The 16,782-nt window shown below is 43.6% G+C and overlaps 2 protein-coding genes across 2 annotated transcripts in view; one reads left to right on the top strand and one right to left on the bottom strand.

Annotated features, from left to right (window-relative positions):
• Positions 1 to 8,752, bottom strand: part of ANKRD40 (ankyrin repeat domain 40) — a 10,881-nt gene extending 2,129 nt beyond the window's left edge. Inside the window, exons 1-3 of the mRNA XM_007941876.2 lie at positions 8,619 to 8,752; positions 3,336 to 3,484; positions 2,491 to 2,976 (exon numbers count right to left, since the gene is read on the bottom strand). Of these exons, the coding sequence (XP_007940067.1) occupies positions 2,491 to 2,976; positions 3,336 to 3,484; positions 8,619 to 8,752 (769 nt within the window). The remainder of the gene's footprint in view (positions 1 to 2,490; positions 2,977 to 3,335; positions 3,485 to 8,618) is intronic.
• Positions 8,753 to 15,943: 7,191 nt separating this feature from the next.
• The window catches only part of LUC7L3 (LUC7 like 3 pre-mRNA splicing factor), a 31,874-nt gene continuing 31,035 nt past the window's right edge, over positions 15,944 to 16,782 (top strand). Inside the window, exon 1 of the mRNA XM_007941873.2 lies at positions 15,944 to 16,042. Within this exon, the coding sequence (XP_007940064.1) occupies positions 15,944 to 16,042 (99 nt within the window). The remainder of the gene's footprint in view (positions 16,043 to 16,782) is intronic.

Raw genomic sequence — 16,782 nt, 5'->3', positions numbered from 1 at the left:
GGGCAATCCTACTTCCGTAGTGATACTGCCTCGAAAACCCAAGGAGGGGTCGCTATGAGTCGGGGCCGACTCGATGGCACATAATAACAACAACAACAACTGCTGGAGCTAAGGAGGTAAAGGGTTAAGAATAGGTTTGGGTTTAAACTGTGCATAAATGGGAAAGAGAGGAGGAGGGTTGGAAAGAAGGCAAGAGCATGATATGATATGGTACATGAGTTACTCTAAAAAAATTAACAATTGTAGATGTAGAGGTATTTATGAAATATTAAGCTTGCAATATACCTAATAAAAGAGCAAAAAGATTAGTTATTAATACAAATTTAAGTCTAACTACGATTAGAATACCAAACCAAAACCAAACTCACTGCCATCAAGTCAATTCCAACTCACAGCGACCCCCACTGGGTTTCCAGGGCTGTAAATCTTTACTGAAGTAGACTGCCCCATTTTCCTTCCGCAGAGTAGCTGGCAAGTTTGAACCGCTGACCTTCTGGTTAGCAGCCAAATGCCTTATCCAGTATGACATCAGAGCTCCTTGATTAGGATACAGTAGATCTTAGTAAGGGAAGGTCTTATCTTTGGGACTATTATTCCTGGGTCTGGGACCTAAGCAGTCTGCCTGCAAATTCAAATCTAAGCCTGGCTTAGAATTCTGGCTGCCACGATGGCCCAAGCCAGGCATCTATGTGCAATTGGCAGTTCTGTTTTGCTCCTTATAAATGAAGTTGTCGTAGAACCCCTGGGCCTCTGTTAGCAGCACCTATACTGTTGTTGTTGTTATGTACCACTGAGTCAGACCCAACTCATAGTGACCCCTCCTTGGGTTTCTGAGGCAGTATCACTATGGAAGTAGATTACCCCAAGGAGTGGCTGGTGGGTTTGAACCACCAGCCTTCTGGTAAGCAGTCAAGTGCCTTAGGCTCTATGCTACCAGAGCTCCCAGCAGACCTCAAAAACAGAAAGTGAGAGCTCATTCTATGAAAAAGATAAGACTATAGACTATAGCCTGTGGGGTTGGCTTGGAATTGGAGGTATCAGGATGAACTCATAGTTTTAAGAATATATAAAAAATATAGTTAAACAGATACAGCAATATAGATATGTTTATATGTAAACATATAAATGTATATGTGTGTTTGTCTGTTAGCTTGCATATTTATTTATTTTCTGACTCTGTCCTCTGAGAGAGAGGGCCTAGAAGAAATGATACAACTGTGACAATGAGCATACCTAGTGTCCCCACCTTGGTTACTGAATACCATTCTCCACTGAAAGGAACCAGGGCTCCTTGGAGAAACTTACACTATGAGCAGGGCAACTTACACTATGAGCCTGGAGCATCTTGTTGCACCAGACAGAAAGGAAGTGCTCTGAGAATGATGGAGACATGTCAAAGGGACACAAAAACCAGCTTGAGGGAGCTCCCACTGGCCAAATCTGAACATCACAATAACGATAAGGATTAAAATCTGTGAATGAAGTAATAGTCCAAGAGTCCACATTGCTATACACCGGGGAAAAGAAAGCTCTTCTTTACAGTAGAGCACCAACTAATAAAGAGAAGAAATGATAGAAAATCCATTCTACAAAAAAAAAAAAAAAAACAGCCTGGACTCTTCAAAATCATCAAGGTCAAAAATGAGAAAGGCTAAGGAAATGTTCCAGATTGAAGGAGATTAAACATGGTAACTAAGTAAATGCAATGTGTGATCCTAGATTAGATCCTAGACAGCAATAGGCGAGGAGTGGAAGAAGAGTTACAAAGGGCATTCCTGAAACAATTGGCAAATTTAAATATGGACTGTGGATTAGATAACAAGGTTATCTATATCAAGGTTCCTTTTCCTGGATTGGATAACTGTGCTATGCTATATAAGAGAATGTCCTTGTTCTCAGGAAACACACACTTAAGTACATTGGTACAAAACGTAAAAGGCAAACAATCTGTGAATCTGACTGAGTAAGGGAGTTCCATATGCTAGCATAGTTCCCTATACTAGTTTCTTATACTAGCTCGAGATTTTAACAGGTAAGAGACCCCGGGCCATGATTACGTTTACATGCCCAGTGTACACAGGTCCTGCCGCCAGATTGAGGGAAAAAAAAGAGTGACTCAAAAAGAGGAGAGATCATTTAGATTTTCAATTTGTAAATGTTAGTAGATGAACACATGTAAACTAGAGTTTAGTTAGAACCAGAAAACCAGGCTGGTCATCTCAACTTTTCCTTTCAGAAAGCATATAATCAAAATGTTGAATATGCATCAAGTTTCTTTTTAAATTCCATTTCTGGGCCTTGGGAGAAACTAGTTTGTCCTGTGACAAATTAGTTTTTTTATACCAAATACATATATTGGGTACATGTATTTATATAACTATAAATTAACACCCCACACACATCACTGAAAAAGACCAGCAAGTGAAGCACTGGACCTCTGGGCACCGTCTGCACCAGTGCAGAGGTAGTTTAACGCTGCTGAAGGGTTACCTTGCATATTAAATGGAAATGCTCCAGTGAAGAAAAATGGTTGGAATGCTGGTGCCGGTCCTGCATATGTTCCATTTTGAGGCTCCAGAGACACTGGTGGCTTGGATGGGACAGATGAGAACAGGGAACGGCTCTGACTCACAGGTGGCTGACAAACAGGACCTGGTTTTGTGCTTTCTGGTGTTCTGAGTATGGCAGAGGGGGCAGACACATCACCGTTCTGAACCAGTGCCAAAGAGGTGTGGTCCCGTGGAAAGGATCCTAGCAGGGGAGGGTCCTCAGTGGGGAGCAATGGGGATGTGCCATCTGCAGGGGGTGATGCAGGCGGTGTGGAGGGGCCCCCGTTCTGCAGCTGGGCTGAATCCTCTGCTGCGGTGGTGTATATAAAAGGGAAGGCTGGGTTGGCCAAATAGTTGGGAACAAAGGGCAGTTCTGACTCCTTCTTCAGCTGCAGGAGGCTGCCATCATCATCATCATCTTCTTCCACTTAAAAAGAAGCAAACACAAAATTTACATATCCTTTTAAAAATTATGAACAAAAAGGTGTTTCTTTTGTCCTTTGGTATGTGACAAAAACTTTGGTTAGTGCTTCCTGCTTCCTCAGGTCAGAGAAAAAAAGAATATTGACCGGGTTTCTAATTACCATTTTTGGTAGTCTTAAATTTTACAAATAAAAAATAAAACCTTGTAAGACTGACCTTTCCAGAAACTAATGATTAGCCTTTAGCGATTAGCCTTTAAAAACAGACCAGTTGTTTGACAGGCATCAAGAATACAGCCAATAATACCATATATCTTCAAGTCAGTTTGACAAAATCAAAAGTTGCCCCAAAACACAGACTCACCTCCCATGATCTTCTTGATTTCTCTCCTTGATGTCAACTGCACTGGCATTTCTCCTTTTGTGGTAAGAATCTCTTTGTCAGCTCCGGATTTTAACAGGTAAGAGACCACCTGGCCATGATTGCGTTTACATGCCCAGTGTAAACAGGTCCTGCCAGATTGGGGGGAAAAAAAGAGTGATTCAAAAAGAGGAGAGATCATTTGGATTTTCAATTTCTAAATGTCAGTGAATGAACACATGTAAGCTAGAGGTTAGAACCAGAAAACCAGGCTGGTCATCTCAACTTTTCTTTTTAGAAAGCATATAATCAAAATGTTTAATATGTGTCAAGTTTCTTTTTAAATTCCATTTCTGGGCCCTGGGAAAAACTAATTTGTCCTGTGAGCTCTAATTTCCGTGGCTTCCAGAAGGCTGGCTGAATTACTTCAATGATACTACAGTGTCATTCTATCAGTATCTCTCACTAAAACATCTCAGTCTCTTTAAAATTTATATTTATATTGCTACATTCCTTTCTAGGGGCTTTAGAAACTTGCTTCATATGCATCAAATGCCATTTGGAGATTAAATATTGTCAGACTGATAATCATCTTTTATGTGCAAGCCTGTGCTGCCACTTCAATTATGACTGCAGCAGATATTCCTGGGTGAATGTCAGTTGCTTCCTCTCTCCTCTCTCTTCCTCTTTACTTTTCTTTCTTCATTAAAAAAAAAAAAAAAGCATTTCCAATTTTCCGTTAAAAAAAAATTTGGCTCCTCTAGTTCTCTCCGGAAGGCAACAAACACATCATCATCTGTTTCACTGTAAGACACTGCACACATACTTTAATTCTTAAGGCACTTGAAAAACTGTACATTCGTGACCAAAATTTTTCAAAAACAGACTTTTTTTAAATGTATCAGAATCATTTCAGTAAAAACTAATTATTTAATATTGTACACATAGGAAGCGATTATGCTCACTCTGAAGAGCCATCATTTTAATACTGCACAGAAATGTAATTAGCATGCCAGCAAAAATGACATCTTAACAGAAATTAAAGGATTCTGCACTACTAAATTCATCCCCAGTTGCCAAAGCTGAACACATATTGAGAAGAAAACACTTTCCCCCCTGATTTGAAATGGCCTCGTTCGTCAACTCTCTAACTGAACTGAGATAAATATCTTTAGAGCTTATAGCCAAATAGATTTGATGAAGAACAGAACATATGTGCAATAATGAGGGTTAAGTCACAACTTTGGGAAGCAGAGCCATCTAAAAAGTTTATTTGGTTCCAGGGAAAAGCTGATTTGCCCTGGACACCATTAACATCTGTGATTTACAGAAAGCTAGCTTGTCAGGGTGGCTGGGAGTAACTGCTGATGTTTCAGAGTGATGTTTCCCATTATCACTTGTTAGAATCAGAGTATCCTTTAAGGTTGCTGAAGGATCCCTGGTGGTGCAGTGGCTAAAGCATTTGGCTGCTGAACAAAAGGTTGACAGTTCAAACCCTCCAGCCGCAGATGAGGCAGTCTGCTTCTGTAAAGATGACAGCCTTGGAAACGCTACAGGGCAGTTCTACCCTGTGTTATAGGGTGGCTATGCGGTGGAATAGACGCGATAGCAATAGGTTTTCAGGTTACTGTGTACTCTATGACAACTTAACTGCCAGTTTGGGAAAATAAGGGAATAATCTTGACCTAGGCTTCTAAACTAGAAGCTCCGTGAAGATAAGAAAATATCTGCGTGGTACATACCAGGTGCTTAATTAACACTTGCTAAATCAGTGAACCAAAGAGAAGGCAGACATCACTTGGAATAGAAGGATCCAATACATCCTAGATGCAGGGCAAACTGCAGCCTAGGGTATGTTTGTGGGTGGTTGTCTGCGGTACATGCTTGAAAAGTGAATAATTATAATGATAAGTGAGCACTCAAAAATGAATGGAGCATGATGAGAAAAATATGCTCCCTTTTGGAAATAGAGTACTCACTTGCTGGTACTAAATCACTTGTTCATGGCAAGCTGGAAAGTGAAGGAGGTAATTTACTGCCCATGTGTCTAAGAGACTCTGGGACAAATCAACTAGCTAAAGCATCACCATGTAAAGTGGGATTAAGTCAACATAGCACGTCCCCCATAGCTCTGTGCCCTCAGTGACTATCATTTACAGGCCAGAGCTGTGTGACTCCAGGCAGCCATAACTCAGAGCCACTGCAGACAGGCCGTATTTTCAACTTCTTTAGGAGCCATTATAGTCGTTTCTTAAAGTCACGGGGTTTGCATGACACTTGGATTATAATTAATGTGGAGATTGGATTATAATTAATGTGGGGACTCTATCTTTGAACTTCAACCCTCAGCTCTAAATTTGCAGTCAGAAGATCCTGTTAGTGCTGGGCAGTATTTCAGACCAGAGGCACTGGGCATCACTCACCAATGCTGACATTGTGGCTTCTAAGCAACCAAGAAATGAAAGCAGTCACTTTCTGTGTTTTACGCCAGAGTAAGTTTTTGAGGGTGCCTTTATATCCCGTTTCTGAGCACATTGTTTAATAAGAAAATAATTTAACACAGACACAACGCTTTACATACTGGACATTGTTTAAAGTGCTATACATATATTAACTCAATCCTCAAAACAACCCATGAAGTAAATACTATTATTAACTTTCCATTTTACAGATGAGGAAACTGAGATAGTAAGCAAATAAGCAAAGCATATATAGTCTCCTGGGTGGGGATTAAGTGTAATAGGGACAAAGCAGGGAAAGGGATTAGGGAATGTCAGAAATTGGGGAAGGGTACGGTGTAATTTTAAATTGAGGGTCAAAGGTCTCAAGAAGATGACAACTAAGCCAAGACCTAAGGTAGGAGAGCAAACTTTCTGATATCTGGGGAGAAAGCATTTCAGACAGAGGGCTGAGAAGACGCAAAGGCCCTGGGTCAGAAACGTGTCTGGTCTTCCAAGAAAAGCAAGATGCCAGTGGGGCAGAAAGAAGTGAGCAAGGGGCAAATCCCAAGAGATGGGACCTAGAGTAAAAAGGGAGGGTGGGAGGACAGGAAGTAGAAGGCTTTCTCTTGGAGTGAGAGGGGGGCCATTAGAGGGTTTTGAGCAGAGTGAAATAGTCTGACCAATGCTTTAAACCAGGATCCTTCTGGCTGCTGTGTTGAGAAGACTGCAGGGTTTCAGGGTAGAAGCTAGGAGACTAGTTAGCAGGCTACTGCAACAAGCCAAGTGAGGGAATGGAGGCCTGTACCAGATGTACAGTGGTAGAGCTAGTGAGAACTAGTCAGATTTTGACTGTATCTGAGGTTAGTCAGCAAGATAAAGTGACTGATTGGATGTGGATGAGGAGAGAAAAAGAAAAGGCAAGGTGCCAAAGTTTCAGGCCTAAGTACCTAAAAGAAAGAAGCTGCCATTAGATGAGATGGGGAGGACTCAGAGGTGCAGGTTTGGGATGGGAGGCAGATGAAGGGAGAGACTAGAAATTCAATCATAGACTTGTTGAGTTTGAGATGCCTATTATTCTTTCCAAATTAAATTATCAGTAACTCTTCAGTTTACTTCAGATTCATCTTATATTTACTGAGCATCTACTGTGTGGCAATAGGAGCTCTGGTAGCATAGTGCCTAAGGCATTTGACTGCTAACCAGAAGGCTGGCAGTTCAAACCCACAAGCCACTCCTCGGAAGGAAGGTTGGGCAATCTACTTCCGTAGTGATACCGCCTTGGAAACCCAAGGAGGGGTCGCCATGAATCGGATAAGACTTGACAGCAGTGGGTTTGGGTATTATGTAGCAGGCATTGTGGGAGGGGAGGGTTTGGAGTCAGATGCCAAGTTTGTGTTCCAGCTCTCATGGTTACTGTAAGTTCTACAGCCTTAGGAAAATTACTTAACCTTTCTGGGTCTCAGTTTGCTCATCTGTAAAATGGAGAGAGTAGCATTAGCTATGTCCCTGAGTAGCTGCAGGTAACACACATAAAGTACTTAGAAGTGTGCCTATGCTGCAGAGCAAGCTCAGTAAATGTTAGCTATTAACATTATACTTCATTTTGTTAAATGCTCACATTCTTCTGAAAATAAATGGAAAACGAAGTGATTGGTATAGTGGCAAAGCTAGGCAGGAACGGAGAGGAACCTACAGCCAGACCAGGGCGCCTTCCTCTGCACAACACTGCCTCCTAGTGGCAAAACTGTAATTTACAGCTCATGGACCACAGCAATTTTAAGAGCTGTATGCTCGGGAACAGCAAGCTTGTTTGCAAACAGTAAAAGCCAGTGTCTACTCTTTCCTAGCTTTCTGAACAGCCACCCAGGCTGTTTTCTTAAGGGAGAAGAGGTAGACAGATCTGTAAGGAAGTCAGGGAACCACGCTTCTGAACCTGGCTATCATTATTAATGAGCTGTGTAATCTAGGGCAAGTTATTCTCTGTGGGGGAACCCACCTTCAATGTCCCTGTCAGTTCTAAAACGTATTACTCTAGAACTTGGAAAAGAAAACACCTATAAACACACTAACTCTATGGTAGCAAAACAGGCTGGTTAAGCATTACCTGGATCAAAAAATTTTAATTTTTACTTGCAAAGAGAGCAGAATAATACCACATCCAATAACTTAAAACTAAGGATTTGCTCACCAGCACATCTTAAGACAAGACACCCTATTATATTGGGAAGGGCTCAATCTGCAGGCAGGCAACTGAAGCCTTAACTTAAATTCTGTGTTCGCAGTTGTATAAGGAAACAAAGCAAAACACTATAGAATAAATGAATGAGTCTTCCTTCAACGAGCAGCTGTAGGCAGCTACAAATCACTGCTGCCAAGGCACAACAGAGAAGCAGAACAGTGATGCAAGTGGTTTCTGGTCTTTGGGAAAGAAATCGTGCTTGTTTGTAAGATTCATATTTGTTCAGTTGCTTATGCTTTTAGTTCTGCACGCATGTTTTCTTCACAAGTACCTACAGCAAAAGAATTCAATACTTGAACTAGGTTGAGCACCAGCGTGTACTAGTCACAGAGAATCATATCCTACAGCACCGTTCTAGTCAAATTAGCCGGCGAGCGGGGAATGGTGGGGGCGCCAGGGTCCCAGTGCGCGCTGCCCCGGGTGGATCACGTGGTGGATCGCGCTCCCGACTAAACCAGGCAGAGGGGAAAACAGGGCTAGCCTCGAGAGGGCAGAACCTCGGAGGTTCGAGGCGCTAGGCCTCGCCTTAGCCTGGAGGCCACGGCCCACTACTTACCGCCTGCGGTTGCTTGCTCTGACTCTAGGCCTCCCCCACTCCCCACTTACCAGCCGTTGACCTCATTTTGGGAGTTAACATCCACCCCGCTCTCCACCAGTTTCTGCACCTCTCGAATGTCCCCCAAGGCCGCGGCCTCTCGAAGCCTCTCCTGCTGCTCCTTCTGCTCTAGGAGGGCGTTCATCTTCCCTACGGCACTAGGCCCCCGCCTGGACCCGCCCGCCCTCCCCACCCGGGGCCTGTCAGCGCCGCCCCCGCAGTAGCCCGCTCTCAGCCATGAGGAGGGAGCGTAGAGCTCTCCTGCTCTGCTTGCGCCGTCGCCCGTGCCGGCCCGGGACTTCTGCTCCCTCGCGTGGGCCGCCTGATGCTCCCGGCCCATAGGCCTAGGCCTCCTTCCCGGCCGCGCCTCCCGAAGGCCAGCTCCGGGGGACCCTATTCAGTGTGACAACTCTGACCCAGATATTTTCCGTTCCTACCCTCGGCCCTGGCGCCCGGGCTTGCTGTTTATGTAACTGCTGCACAATATTATTTGCCGTGATTCATTGACTATTTTTAGATCTCCCCACTCCGCAGCTTCAAAGGAGGAGGACAGACACATGAAAAGAGAAAAAAGCGTATTTGAATGTCAGAAAAGCCTTATCCTCTGGCGCAGACTGTTTACTAGGCATCAAAAATAATTGGTGGGTTGTTTTTATTTTCTCCCAGTTTGGCTCGTTTTCCTTATCTGAGCCAACTCTTGCCCAGCAGGATGGGGAAATGGGCTGAAAATGATCCTACTATAATATGCCCATTATTGCAGAGATAGATTACACTGTTCTTTCTTCTTTTGACAGTGCTTGGGGCCATTCAGTTAGAATATTTCCATTGTTGCTTTACATCTCATTTCAGACAGATTTCTTCTATCTTGGCTTTCTGGGGTAATATTTATATTGTATAGAGTTCATCAGCTGTAATTTATTATTGCTTATAAATCATAGCTAATTACTTTTCATGAAGACCATAAATAGAAGAAAAAGGAAAAACACAAAGAATGCTTTGGCGTTCTAGTTGAGACCCCAGGAGCTCCAGGAAGAGCTATGGTGTGTACATAAACGGCACTTTGCCCGAGTCCTTGCCTAATCAATCTAATGAGGCTCAGGGCCTGGGTTGGCACTGTTTTTACTACCCAGTGGGAGAAAAAGAAATCTTGTTTTGCTGAGTCCAGGTACCTTGGAGAGATCCTCTAATGTGGCACAGGATGGGATTTTGCAGATGGGGTTAGGAGGATTAAGGAAATAACCTGGGGAGGAAGGGAGGACGGCCTGAACAAGGGAGATGAAATAGGAAGGGACAAATTTAGGCACTGAGTTTTCATTTCCATCTCATGGGGCTGCCCAAGGTATGCACAGCAAGCACTTTTCTTGCTATTGTTAGAAAAAAGTCTGTTTATTACGATACAGTAACTATATTCACAGAGAATACAGTTCACCCCAAGGCACTTAAATCACCCCCAGGGCAAATTGGAACTCTGCTTGAGGTTACATTTTTATTTGTCCCTCAATTTAAATTTTAATTCTCAAATCCAGTGTGATACTTCATCTGAAGCTAAGTGCATGACTCTGGAATTGGACCCTATAACACAATTTGAGGGATATGGGAGTATGCAGTTGTTTCCTTTAAAAAAAAAAAAAAAAAGCAGTTTAAAAAATTGTTAGTGACTGCACGCTGAAGTATGTGGGCTGTCTTTTATAAGAGAGTTTATTTTGTTTTATTTTTTGGTCAAATTTCTTTGCTTAAAAGGATTTATAGTATGTGCTCTATAGTAACTGTTGACTCAGTCAATATTAATATCTTCTTTAACTAAACCTCTACTTATCTCTTACTCCGATCTTCTGCTTGTTATCCTCAGATGAAAAACAAAAACTCTCTCCAAGCAAACCTCAGTTCCTGGCCATAATGAAAAGCACCCTGATGGCTATTCTATGCTTCATATTAATCTATACTTTGTCTTGTCTCTATGGAATTATCTAAGCATGCACTGTTTGCCAAGTACTGTTCCAGGCAATGGGGATGCTACTGCAAACAGAGTCCTGATTTCAAAGATAGCACACTATCTAGCAGGGAGACACTGACAGGCAAACAATAGAATGTAAGTATTAGAATAGAAGCAGTAAGGCAGATGGTGGTGAGTGTGAGTATAGTGGTTGTATGGAGATTGAAGCCAGACTGCGTGGGCTTGTATCCCAGCTTTGCCAGTCCTGTTATCTTGGAGGAGTTACCTAATCTTCCTGTGCCTTAATTTCTGCATCTGCAAGATAGTTGTTAAGTGCTGTTGAGTCGGCTCCAACTCATAGCGACCCTGTGTACAACAGAATGAAACGCTGCCCAGTCCTGCACCATCCTCACAATCCTTGCTGTGCCTGAGGCCACTGTTGCAGCCACTGTGTCCATCCATCCCATTGTGGGTCTTCCTCTTTTTCTCTGACCCTCCACTTTACTAAGCATGATGTCCTACAGGGACTGGTCCCTTCTGACCAAATGACCAAAGTAGGTGAGATGAAGTCTGGCCATTCTCACTTCTAAGGAGCATTCTGGCTACACTTCCTCCAGGATAGATTTGTTTGTTCTTCTGGCAGTCCATGGGATTTTCAGTATTCTTTGCCAATATCACAATTCAAAGGCATTAATTTTTCGGTCATCCTTATCCATTGTCCACCTTTCATATGCATATGAGGCAACTGAAAATACCATGGCTTGATCTAGGTGACCTTAGTCTTCAAAGTGACATCTTTGCTCTTGAACACTTTAAAGAGGTATTCTGCAACAGATTTGCCCAGTGCAATACGTTGTCTGGTTTCCTGACTGCTGCTTCCATGAGTGTTGATTGTGGATCCAAGTAAAATGAAATCTTTGACAATTTCAATTTTTTCTCCATTTATTATGATGTTGCTTTCTGGCCCAGTTGTAAGGATTTTTTGTTACATGTTGAGGTATAACCAATACTGAAGACCGTATTCTTTGCTCTTCATCTGTAAGTGCTTTAAGTCCTCTTCACTTTCAGCAAGCAAGGTTGTGTCATCTGTATTTCGCAGGTTCAAATCCACCCAGCAGCTCCTCAGGAGATCACCTGGCAATTTGCTTCCATAAACATTAAAACCGAAACCAAACCCACTGCCATGGAGTTGATTCCGATTCACAGCAATCCCCACTGGGTTTCCAAAGTTGTAAATCTTTATGGAAGTAGATTGCCTCATCTTCCTCCCATGGAGTAGCTGGTGGGTTTGAACCATTGACCTTCTAGTTAGTAGCTAAATGCCTTACCAACTACGCCACCAGAGCTCTTTCCCATAAGCATTACAGCCTAGGAAACCCTATGGGGAGTTCTTCTCTGTCACATGGGGTTACTATGAGTCAAAATAAAATTGATGGTACTTAGCAACAACAACATAGAATGGGGGCTGGAGACCACTGGCTGATAAGATTAAGTTGTTTCCCTTCTGTGGTAGTTCGGTTTGTGTGTCAACTTGGCTGGCCAGCTGGTGGTAGTAATCCCTATGATGAGACTGGCAATCAACTCCATGATGGGATCTACCTACCACAAGCGGCTGAGTAGCTGCCTTTGGGATGTGGTTTGCCTCCTGTATATAAGGAGAAGCCTTTGGGAATGGTCTCTAGCCTACAGCACGCTTGAACCCTACATGTTGCTGTCATTTTTCAGCAGCCTGCTATGCTCTGCCGACCTTGGGACTTGCAATGGATTTAAGTTAACAGCCTGCCATGTGGTTTGGTAGCATCGGGACTGTGCCTTTTTACTTGTCAAACTTGGGGCTTCTCAGCCTCAGCAGCTAGCAGCTGAGTGAAGAAACGCCTCTAGCTCCAGTAGACCAGGAGCAGGAGGCAGAGCTGGACCCCAAGGTTGAGGGGCTTTCACCCAGCCCCTAGAGGCTGGCACTTCGAACTTGGACTTAAAGCCTCCAAATTGTAAGAATAGACTCCCGTTTGCTAAGGCCATCCCATTTGTAGTATATTTCCTGTCAGAGTGGCACTAGGTAACCAGAACACCTTCCTATCATCAACACACAGCCAACTAATATAACCTACCAAAAAAAAAAAGTATGTAACCTGGACATTTTGATCTGTTATTAAAGACTACTATTACCTCTGGATACCCAATACCCAGCAGTGGATATGACACAGATTACACTGAAACTGGTTGAATTAATGAAGAATGAATGAATGAATTTATATTCTGCACTGGTAATAGATACCCAGTTCTGACCTTCCTAGGGCATGACTGGGTCAAGTGTTCTTACCTCTGTGACCCAAAGGCATTTGGTATTTTCTTTTCAGGACTGAATTATAGTTTTATGTCACATTCTTATCTTTCATGGATCACAAGCTCCCTGAGAACCGATTCTTGTATATCTTTGTATTCCCAGCCACTAACCCAGTTCTTGGCACAGAGCACAGGAATGAGAACGAGAAAGCATTGGGAGGCAAGATGGCAGCGTAAGCAGCTAAGCGCCCCAATCTTCTCATAACAAAACAGAAAAAACAAACAAACAAAAAACTCTCTTTTTTGAGGAATAAATGAGATAATTAGATTTAAAAGTTTTAGTGGTCAGGAGTTGTAAATTTGCAATCAAGTTTTCATAAGTCCTGTTTATTCATGGTTCGTGGTATATACGTTTTTTGGTGGTGGTGGTGATAGTATTGGCGATGGTGTGCCTTCAATAAACGTTTCATTGAGAAAATAGCAGCTGTCCATCAGGAGCCCCTATATCCCACCAGTAAATCCTCAAGCTAATTTTTTACTTATCTGTTTCAGTGGAGTAAAGGGTCCTTTCTTGTAGCAAAGGTCGATAGCTCCAAGTATGTCCTACAGCCTACTCTCTCGCCTCCTGAAAACCTTAGAACTTCAGCTATCTTTATCTTCCACCACCTCCTATTGCATCATTAGACATTAAACATAATCTAATTTCCCAGTTTAAAAAAGCCTCCTGACTCATACCTCCTTTCAGTTCCCACTCTATTTTGCTGTTTCCCTTCTCAAAAAGAGTTGTTCAATCACCACTTCTCTTCATTTCCCCTTCACTCTTCAACCCCAACCAGTCTGGCTCCCAACTGATGCAGTCGATACTTTCTAGTCTTCTCCTACCAGCCCTTTAGTACTTGTTTTTGTTGTTGATCACTTTCACCTTCTTGAAATACATTTTTGTGTGGGTTCTTTCACACAAAGAAAGAACTCTCTAGATTTCCTTTTACCTCTCTGGCTTTCCCTCATAGTCTCCTTTGCTGGCTCCTTCTCGATCCAGGTCTAAAGCAGTGATGTTGTTGTTATGTGCAGTTGAGTCGGCCCGACTCATAGCGACCCCTCCTTGGGTTTCTGAGGCAGTATCACTACGGAAGTAGGATTGCCCAACTTTCCTTCCAAGGAGTGGCTGGTGGGTTTGAACCGCCAGTCTTCTAGTTAGCAGTCAAGTGCTTTAGCCACTATGCTACCAGAGCTCCTAAAGCAGTGATACTCAAATGTTTTACATCCTCAGGCTACTTTATGAGCTACATAGGACCGCCAATTCTAGATATATTTACAATAATGATTAATATTATTCCATATAGGAGTTCTGGTGGAGCTATGGCTACGGCATTCAGCTGCTAACCAAAAGGTTGGTGGTTTGAACCCACCACCTGCTCTGTGGGAGGAAGAGGAGGCAGTCAGAGTTCTTGGAAACCCTGTGAGGTCACTATGAGTTGGAATTGACTCAATGGCAGTGGGTTTTATTTCATATAATAAAATGGCCTTGATATATATTATGCTGCTCTCTCTGCCTTGAACTCTTCCCATGAATGAAAGCATTTTGCTTGGCTGGATCCTGATCTTTTAGGTCTTGAGTCATTTCCAAAGAAAGGCCTTTTTATTACTATGACAGCATCCTGTTTTTTTTTTTTTTTTCTCCCTTCATCATGATAATAGCTAATGAGTAAATGAACTTAAAATGTGTCAGATCTATTCTGAGTGCTTTCAAACCAAAACCAAACCCGTTGCTCTAGTCAATTCCCATTCATTGCGACTCTTAGAGGACAGAGTAGAAATACCTCAAAGGTTTTCCAAGATGGTGCAGTGCCTAAGCCATTTGACTGCTAACCAGAAGTTTGGTGGTTCAAACCCACCAGCCTTCCCATGGAAGATAGATACGGCTAACTACCGTAAAGACTTACCACCTTGGAAACCCAATAGGGGTCGCTGTAAGTTGGAATCGATTTGGTGACAGTGGGTAATTTTTATGGAAGCAGACTTCAGAGGAGTGGCTGGTGGGTTCCAAAAGCCAATCTTTCCGTTTGCAGCCGAGCGCTTAACCACTGAGCCAGCAGAAGTGCTTTACATTGTATCGATTCAGTGTTCATAATAGCACGTTGTGTGGGGTAGTGCTATTATGATCATAAGCCCCATTTTACAGATGGGTAAATAAAGGCACAGAGTGACAGAGCTGGGATTATGAACCCAGGCACTCGGGTTTAGAGTCCATAGGCTTAACCATACTACAATACTTACCACAATTTGTATTGACATACTTGTGGCTTTATTTCTTTCGTTATTTTTCTCCCTCACTAATCTATAAAGTCTGTGGAAGCAAGGACTCTGAATAGTTAGGAGTTTAGTTTAAAGCACAGTACTGAGATGATTGTTAAATAAAAGAATCAGTAATTAAAAAAAAAAAAAAATTCCAGACTGGGAGACAGTAAATTTAGGACCGAATCTCCATATTCCGCGTAACCTTGTGGAAAGCGATTTATCTCTCCCTGATTTGTTTTCCCACCGTGTGAAATTCTTAAAGCTAGGTAAAAGAGGTGGTGAGCGCAGCGATTAGGAAAATGGAGTTGGAACACAGAATCAGAGTGCTGATCATTAGTTTCTTCCACTGAAGATGGCACCGTGCGCACCGCGTGGGACAAAAGGAGACGCTGTCTTTTTCTCCATTTCGGAGAGTAGTCTAAGCTTCAAGACGTAAATTCCTGTTTCTCACCGAGAAAAAGCTAGGGACGACAGAGCACCGGTGCAGCGAAGTCCCTAGGCTGTGCAGGCTCTACTGGGCTGGGGGCCTTCTCTGGAGGGGAGGAGTCCAGGCTCGGCCTTGGTGGGTCCGGCCCCCGGAGAGGCGGAAGCTGGGCTTGTTCTTGCCGCCGGGATTGGGCGCGACCCTGCGGGCGCGCGCGCGCGCGCGGGCGCGCGGCATGTTGGGAAGACGCCCGCGCGGCGGCCATTTTGTCTTATCGGCTTCTCAGTAGAGGAGGCTTTTTGGCCTGAGAGTGGGCCAAGGAGGCTGGAGGCGGTGTTGCTGGTGTTTTATTTGACGGGTGCCAGGGCTGGTGGGAGCAGCCGCCCGAAAAAAGCACCATGATTTCGGCTGCGCAATTATTGGATGAGTTAATGGGCCGGGACCGAAACCTGGCCCCGGACGAGAAGCGTAGCAACGTGCGGTGGGACCACGAGAGCGTAAGTCCCGCGGGCCTTGCGCCTGTGCCCGGGTTCCGTGGGGGAGGGGGATCAGGCGCGGGCTGGGGCTGGGCCCGGGGTGCTATTTGGGGCCGGTGGGCGCTGCCGGGGTCGATTTTGTCTGGCCGGCTGGCGGGAGAGAACTAAGATTGATGGCTCTGGAGGGAGGAGTCCGCCCCGATCTAGGCATAAGGGATGATTTGTTGTTGTTGTTCTAGTACCGTGGAAATCAAAGAGATTCCTTGGCCGAATTGAAAAAGTACCTTAAGGAGGCTTTGAAACGCGGGAAAGGGAGGATATGAGTATGTTATTAGTGCTAGAGGTTCAGGAGTTTGCATCTCATTATGAAAAAAGGGAAAGGGCAAAATCTTCCGTTATTTGGCTTAAGCGTCGTATTTAGACTGAATTTTTTGACCAGAATTGGTGGTAACAAATCATGTCAGTATCTTAGTTTAGTAATGGTTCGGTTTCGACGCTTATGAGGGGAAATAGAAATGTAAAATGAGTAATAATTTGAATAATGCTTACCGTGGTGCTAGAAATACTGATTGCAGTAAGTTCTCGTAAAATAAACCCCTCATATAGATGGTGGTCAAGGTTTTCCCTGCACACATACACCCACACACCCACCTACCTACCCACTTACCTCCTTTGATCCTTTTTAACCTTGTAAGTTTGGGTAACTACTGTAACCCCAGTCTCACAAGTGAGAGACTTGAGAGGCTTACCCGAGGTCTCTT

The sequence above is a fragment of the Orycteropus afer genome, unplaced genomic scaffold, assembly GCF_000298275.1.
Source record: "Orycteropus afer afer isolate SDZICR_OR568_19922 unplaced genomic scaffold, OryAfe1.0 scaffold00085, whole genome shotgun sequence".
NCBI classification, from domain to species: Eukaryota; Metazoa; Chordata; class Mammalia; order Tubulidentata; family Orycteropodidae; genus Orycteropus; species Orycteropus afer.
Note: the sequence above shows the minus strand (reverse complement) of the source record. Positions and strands in the feature narration are given on the sequence as shown.